The sequence below is a fragment of the Carica papaya genome, chromosome 4 (genome assembly GCF_054855325.1).
Source record: "Carica papaya isolate Zhongbai chromosome 4, ASM5485532v1, whole genome shotgun sequence".
NCBI lineage: Eukaryota > Viridiplantae > Streptophyta > Magnoliopsida > Brassicales > Caricaceae > Carica > Carica papaya.
Window position 1 is genome coordinate 20332076 of NC_142312.1, and position 7796 is coordinate 20339871.

Below are 7796 nucleotides of genomic sequence, written 5' to 3' on the forward strand. Positions count from 1 at the left end.
GCATATAGTAAGAAAGTTTTTGAACGATTTCAGATGCATTACTCCAAACCCATTGAAACTCTTGTTGAAAAGGATCTAATCGTAAGTCTTGACCAGTGCCCAAAAACAAATAATGAGAAAAAGAAAATGAGCAACGTTCCTTATGCTAGTGCAATAGGCAATTTGATGTTTGCCATGTTGTGTATACAGTCAGATATTTGTTTTGCGGTTAATTTGGTGAGTCATTCTCAAAGCAACCATAGATTTACTCATTGGCAAGCAGTCAAGAGAATTTTGCCCTACCTTCGTGGTACAAGTGACCTAGTCCTCTGTTATCAAAGAGGGGATTTAAGGTTGAAATAATATTCTGATGTAGACTGGGATGACAACTGGAATGAGTCTAAGACGACCTCAAGATATGTTTTTATCCTTGATGGAGGTATCATATCTTGGTTTAGTAAAAAACAAGACTGCATTACTTTATCTATAATGAAAGCAAGTATGTTGCTAGTTGTCTTATTGTACAAGAAGCAATTTAGTTGAGAAGCTTTCTGCAGGATCTCAACATCACCCATAAAGTTGTTGAACCTGTAGAAATGAATTATCACAATACTGCTGCTATCTAATAGGCACAGGATCTGAAATTAGGAACAATTAGTTTTTTTGCTTCTGTTATGTTTGAGTACTAAAAACAAGAAAATAATAGCTAGTACTAAATATCACATAAAGATAAGAAACTTCTTAAACACCAGCAAAGCCAAAAAATTGATGCGAGACCAGAGAAGATTACCAGAAATAAAAGCTGAAGTACGCGCAGGAACAAAATAGCATATTGGAAAAAAAAAAAACATAAAGAGAGCCCTCGCTGGAACGGAAGAAAAAAATAATAGGATCTATGTGAGGGAATCAGAAACTTGAAACCGAAAAACCAAAGGAGTCATTGCTGGAAACCCGGCGAAGAAGTAGCAGTCGTGCGCGAACCAAAAAACGTATCGGGTGTGCACGACAGAACCAGACACCGTGCGCGAAGGAACTAAAGGAGCAACGCGAACCAGAGGCACTGGGTGTGCACGACTACTACGAACCAAAAATGCGTCGGGTGTGCGCGACGGAACCAAACACCGTGCGAGAAGGGACCAAAGGAGCAGCGCGAATTAGAGGAGTTGGTTGTGTGCGACAGAACTAGACACTGTGTGCAAAGGAAGCAACGCGAACCAGCGGGTCGGGTTGGGTTACGCGAACCAGAGGAGGGAGTAGCGAGAACCAGAGGCCATGCGCGAGGAAGCAGCACGAACAGCCAGGTGCAACCGAGGCAGAGTGATCAGGTAAGGCGGAGATGATCACCGAAATAGGGTGACAGGCCACCGCTGAGATTAGGACTCTGTTTAGGTGGGTGTTGAGAATATTTTAGGATTCGAAAAAAACTCTGAAATTAAAAAAAAAAATTCTAAAATATTCTTATTTTGCTCTGAAATTATGTACAAATTTCAGAAAAAATATTTACTTTATTTCAACTAAATATTTTGGTATTATAGGTAACACATATATATAAGATTCAACTAAATGTTTTGGTGTTTCAGGCTGACACATATATATAAGATTCCTAAGTATAAATAAAAAAATAATTTTTATAGTAAAAATACTAAATAATTAAATATAAAAATTATATTAAAAAAAATATCATAATTATTTAAATAATAAAATATTTATATCAACAATTAGTTATAATTCATATATTTAATACACAATTACATCAATTTCTCATGTATTTTATTTATAATTATAAACTTTATTATTTCTAATTGTCAATGAAAAATTATAAAAATAACTAGGTTATATTAAACATAAAATTGGCTTGAAAACAAAATTTAATTTTTATTCATATATTTATTTTATTCATATTGTATTCTCATTTTTATTTAATAAAGTCGAAATTATAACCAAACTCAATATTGAAAAGCAAGAATAGCTAAAATTATTACCTCTCTTCACCAAAAGTTGGAAATCCAATGACTCTCAACGTGAGATTCCACTTTTAGGAGGAAAAGAGAGAAAACAAAGTAAAGAAATAACGGAAACAACTAAATCTAAATCCTTCTAAATTAAGCTTTAGCAGGTTAAATCCAGAGCTTTCTACTTAAAGTTATATGCTTCTGCATTAACCGGACCACTGTCTTACTTGTGTCAAAGGTTATGATATAATCGACGAGACAAGTCATAACGGTGAGGATGAACCAAAGATGAAAATCTCATTCAAATGTTCAAAAGTCTCTCATCTAACCCAAAATTCTATTGCAGCAAAAATAATAATATCATTATTAAATAACCATTCCTTAGGCTACTCAAAAGGAACATAAAGTAATTAAATCATAGCTCTCTACTGTGGAAGATGAAAACTTGAACAGCTTATGCCACTACACCACTGACTTTGTGCTCTCTTTGTGGATTATCACCAGATTTCAACCTTTTCCTCCTCAACCTCTCTGCTATGGCGAATGCCAGCTCTAGTGACTGTGACGCGTTCAGCCGAGGGTCACAATGAGTGTGATAGCATGAATTCAAGTCATCAAAAGTTACTGTCTTCGACCCTCCGACACACTCTGTTACATTTTGACCCGTCATCTCCAGATGAACGCCTCCAGGGTAGCTCCCTTCTTGTTCATGAACATCAAAGAAGGCCCTCAACTCAGCCTGACACAGAAAAACCCCTTGTATGATTCCCAGTTATGGATGAAAAATGCCTATAGTGGCAAAACATACAATAAAAATAGGTTCTGAATTCAATGGCTAGAGTTCTTACTCTGATTGCATCAAATGGGCGCGTCTTGAGGCCGCATGGGGCTTTGATCGTATTTCCATGCATGGGATCACTAACCCAGGTGACAATAAGCCCAGCCTCATGTATAGCTCTTATCAGATGTGGCAGTTTAACCCTCATCTTGTCTGCCCCCATTCGAGTGATTATAGTCAATCTTCCAGGTTTATTATGAGGGTTAAGAATCTCACATAATTTTACAAGCTCCTTTGGGTCCATCTTATCACTCACCTACATGACAGGTGCAGCAGATACCAAACCAAAGTGAACGACTGAACATGCTCGAAAACTTCTTATTTGAAACTTAAAACAGAAAAGAAAACAAGGTAAAGCTACAGCACGTGACGCAGAGCTCAAAAAACTTGAGCTCCAGTTTTAGATGCTCTCTTTGCTACATTCTCAGTTTTCTGTTTGTTTTCCTTTTGTAAAAGCAATGGGATAACGTGAAATATAATAAGATTCAAATCTTCTTCAACCTTTTTTATCTTCCTACTGGGTCATAATCATCTAACTAGAACACAATCAAGAAAATACAGATCATGTAGCTAAGAAGATTACATTTAGCACTAACCTTAATGCCAAGAGGATTAGATACACCCCGGAGGAATTCAACATGTGCTCCATCCAACTGCCGAGTCCTCTCTCCTACCCAGAGCATATGTGCAGAACAGTCATAATAGAGGCCAGTTGTTGAATCCTCTCTGGTCAACACCTGCTCGTATGGAAGGTGAAGACATTCATGAGATGTCCAAAACTCAATTGTTCTCATTATTGGATGATCAACAGTGAGTCCAGCAGCAGCCATAAATCCAAGAGCTTCATCAACTCTCTGGGCAAGTTCCACGTACCTGTTGTTCACAAAGTGAAGTTTATTAAACTAATGCCACCTACCTAACTAGGAATTCTACATAAGACAACCAAAAGCAATCATAATAACAAGTCATATTTAAGAAAGTTTCTTGATCCTCAGATTGCAGGCTGATTTAGCTAAACCGATTGCTCATCTAAAACAAATACAGCTTAATAATTGTTTATCCCCAAAAAAACTTTTGTCTCACATGGTTAAGATAACAAACTCAAGAAATTTGTGGAGCAAAGGGGCCTTCAAATAGAGGTACTAAGCACAGTTCAGTCACCCATCTAGTATGGGCATTAAGCATGCATTAAACAATAATCTGCAAAGTAGGTCAAGTTGGAGAAATAATAATGGACACTACAAGTAAGTATTGCATAAAAACAACGCAAGAGTCAAAATAAACAATAATCTGCAAAGCAGATAGGAACTACCTGTCTCCTTGTTCACTATGTTGTACAAAATCAAGATTCCATTCAGAAACTCTCTGAATTGCAGCATACCCACCCGTTGCAAATGCTCTAAGTAGATTCAATGTGCCAACAGATTGGAGATATGCTCTGATCAGCCTTTGTGGATCAGGTGTTCTAGACTTCTCATCAAAAGCATCACCATTGATGTTATCTCCTCGATAACTAGGAAGCTGTACACCATCTTTTACCTCAAATGGCTCAGATCTAGGTTTTGCAAATTGCCCTGCCATCCTTCCAACCTACCATAAAAATTCAGAAAAGGAATATAGGGGCTCATAGATACATCAAAAAACCTTCAAATATGGGAGCAGGACATAATTCTCCAAATCTACCGCGTGCATCAAATTGAGTCAGATATAAAAATTAACAATGCAACAAAAACCCAGTAGGCAACTGCACCAAAATGTACCCCAAAAAAATGCAACATATAAACCATAATATTCATAAAATTATTAGACAAAATGAGGTGGAAAAGTGAAAGTGAGATTAATTTGGGAAATTGATGTATAAGGATAAAAAATCCAACAATTCAAGTAAAGTCTGCTTTGTCTAAATAGTATAAGGAACAATCTTCCCTAGATATTTTTCTATTTAATTGCTATAATCTGTATTAATAATCTGAAATTTCAATAGATTATTGATACTCGTAAGACCTATTAGATTTCTCCGATTAAAAATAAGAAGTAAAATAGATAACTAAAAGCATTCCTAACTACTATGTTTCTTCTGGAGCATTTCCTATTCTGTTCCTTGTCAATTCCTACATCTTATTCTCGTATTAGTGGTAAGATGCAAAACTAGACCACATTTTGTTGCGTTTGAGTGACTACCATCCTTGCCTTAAATTTCTTGATTGTGAGAATTCAAAACCTTTCAAGTTGCAAATTGAGTTTTCCACAACAAAGGACTACAAGACTGGAGTGGAGGTAACTCAAAAAGAACAAACTGTCTTCTAATTATACATGTTAACACGAATAAGTCCAGAAATTTAATAGGAAATTACCCAAATGTAACATAAATGTGACGCAACTCGTAACCAAAACAATATATGGCGCTCAGATAACATTAATACACCTAAACATCAATTCTGCAAATCTACAACTTTAACTAAAACTACCAAAAAATCGTAACCCCTAATTGATGTGAAACACCTTCTTTATGCTCCTAAATCAATTCCTCCAAGGTGGACTCAACTACAGTGAAATTTTGGATGTATTCATCTTAGATGACTGGATCAATCTTCTTCAGTTTCTCTTAGGTATCAAAGTACTTTTAGTATATGGTTTCCCAACGATTTGAAAAGAAACCTTCAATAGGAAATCTCTCCTCAAGACTCCACTTCGTCCATATCAAGCATCTCTTTTACCACTTTGGCTCTTAGGTACCTTCTCAGCCCAGTTAACCATAAATCGTTCCCCATTGTTGTCAAAACTACCAAAATTAAAAATCAGCAACATTAAATATAGGGCTGGTTTGAAGATCGTCCAGTAAATCCACTAAATAGGAATTAAAACTAATCTTCTTCACAACCTTGCAATGAACACATTCCTGGATTTAGATTTATGATAAGTCCCTCTTGGAAACCATTTTTTCCTTAGATACACCATAACTTGATCACCATTAGCAAACTCCTTGAACCTTTTTCGAATCATCTACATTATCATTGTAAAGTATAGTAAGCTTCAAATGCTGCATGTACCTCATCATGTATTGCATCTTCACTAACTGGAGCTCCAGATGGAAATAGAACAAGGTCAAATACATGCTGAGCTTTGTACAGCCTCAAATGGAGTCCTTCCAGTGGTGCAATTAACAGAATTATTGTAGGCAAATTCAGCATGAGAAAGAAACACAGTACAACTTAACAAGCTACCAAGGCTCCTCTTTATCACCTCTTTTGCCCATCAATTGTGAATGGTTGAAATTGAAATTACACCGCAAGTTTTCTCCAAAAAGACCTCCAAAAGAATAGGTTGTTAAATTGTCTGAGAAATACAATTTTGTAAAATATATTAGTTTATTTTCATATTTAATAAAAATATAATTTATGTATAGTATTCTTCCATATTTGGGACGTACAGATTGGAATTTTAAATTTATTTCAGGACATTTTAAGCACATTTTGATGCTAATTTTCTTCATGTTCTTTAATAGAATGAGTGAAAGAGAATCAACTATATAAAAGTTTATAGAATTATATTTTTTTCTGAGTTTGAAAAAATAAAAGATATTCGTATAATATGCCAACTATTTTTACCAATAAAAGAAATCAAAAGAAGCTTCGGAGTTCACACACAAAAATTTTGGAGAAAAACCACAAGGAAACCAGAAACCAGTATTTTAATTTAAAAAGCTCACTTCTTCCCTTCCATAGAAACATGCAAGTCCGTAATATGTCTACTTAAAAAAGGCTAATAAAATCATAGATCAAAGTATTAACGACATCTGGACAAGCTAATGACCATGGATTCCAAGTATATAAGCAATAACTACGAATCCAATAAACAAGCAATGATGACATCATGGCAAGCTAATACGAATAGGAGAAAAAAAAAAAAGAAACAGATCATCAAAAGTTACTAAACAATCAAAACATTAATAGAAGTTATACGAATCATCAAGTATTTCACCTTGATAATTGGCATTTGGGCACCAAAAGTGAGAACAACCCCCATCTGGAGCAAAACTCGGAAAGTATCTCTAATATTAGTCCCATTGAATTCCTTGAAGCTCTCCGCGCAATCCCCGCCTTGAAGTAGAAACGCCTTCCCGACAGCAGCCTCCGCGAGCCTCTCCTCCAGCTTTCGCGCCTCTCCGGCGAAAACAATCGGCGGGAACGAAGCGATTGTGCTGAGAACCGACTCCAGCCCAACCAAGTCTGGGTAATCCGGGAGCTGTTGAGCGCGCTTGGACTTCCAGGAATCCAAGGCCCAGTGGCAGGGTTGATTATTGATTTCATGTAGGGGTGGAATGGAGGAGGAGGCAACAGGCGCGACAGTGTTAAGATGGAATCGCCTGGTGGATGAAGGAGAAACGTGGAATAATGAGGTTAGAGGAGGGAGGTAAAGCGGAGGTTTTGGAATGGTGAGGGTAGTACTGCTTGTGATTGAATTAGCCATTGCAGGCTTGCAGCTGTTAAAAAGTGCCGAGGGAGGGAGGGAGGGAGACAGAGCAGGGGAAGAACGATAATTAGATAGGGATGGGGTTGTTCTTTTTCTATTTTTTATTTTTTAAAAAAAAAAACTTTGTTCGGTGAAATTATGAATTTAGTTTTAGTTTGCAACCAACGTTAATATGCATATGAATTGTACCAATGCCCCTTAAATCTAAATAACTAATATGATTCATCACTCTTAGGTGAACATGCTAGTAAAGATATCAATCTTTAAGTGTAACATGATAAAATGCTTATAACCAACAATCCACTCAAGATAAGATATGTGACAATATTACATGGATCATTCTCAAAATTAAGCATTACTAACTATTTACATTCTTCAGATATAATAGAAACTATATTATTATCATTTACTTTTTTTATTAATTTTTATTATCTTTATGTTCTATTTTAAATAACTTATAATTTCTATTAGTAATTGCATTCTGAATGTTCTTTTTTAACGAAATCTTTTTTTCTTGAATTTAAAAATAATTTTTTTATAATTCTACTCTTGTT

At 35.8% G+C, this 7796-nt stretch overlaps 1 protein-coding gene across 1 annotated transcript; it reads right to left on the reverse strand.

Annotated features, from left to right (window-relative positions):
* Nucleotides 1–2203: 2203 nt before the first annotated feature.
* On the reverse strand, nt 2204–7591 carry LOC110810853 (phospho-2-dehydro-3-deoxyheptonate aldolase 2, chloroplastic-like). The gene is made up of 5 exons (XM_088218082.1): nt 6751–7591; nt 4082–4359; nt 3366–3642; nt 2780–3025; nt 2204–2670 (listed from the first exon to the last, which is right to left on the reverse strand). Exons 1-5 carry the CDS (start codon nt 7237–7239, stop codon nt 2386–2388), a joined length of 1575 nt encoding a protein of 524 aa, XP_088074208.1. The 5' UTR covers nt 7240–7591; the 3' UTR covers nt 2204–2385.
* Between the last annotated feature and the right edge of the window lie 205 nt (nt 7592–7796).

Bases quoted from the DNA above. Each gene is read 5' to 3' on its own strand.
- LOC110810853 (XM_088218082.1), bottom strand. From the start codon at position 7,239: ATGGCTAATTCAATCACAAGCAGTACTACCCTCACCATTCCAAAACCT. The intron at 4,360-6,750 runs GTGAAATACTTG...TTTTTATGGTAG, and splicing joins CCCAAATGCCAATTATCAAG to GTTGGAAGGATGGCAGGGCA. The intron at 3,643-4,081 runs GTAGTTCCTATC...TGTGAACAACAG, and splicing joins CATAGTGAACAAGGAGACAG to GTACGTGGAACTTGCCCAGA.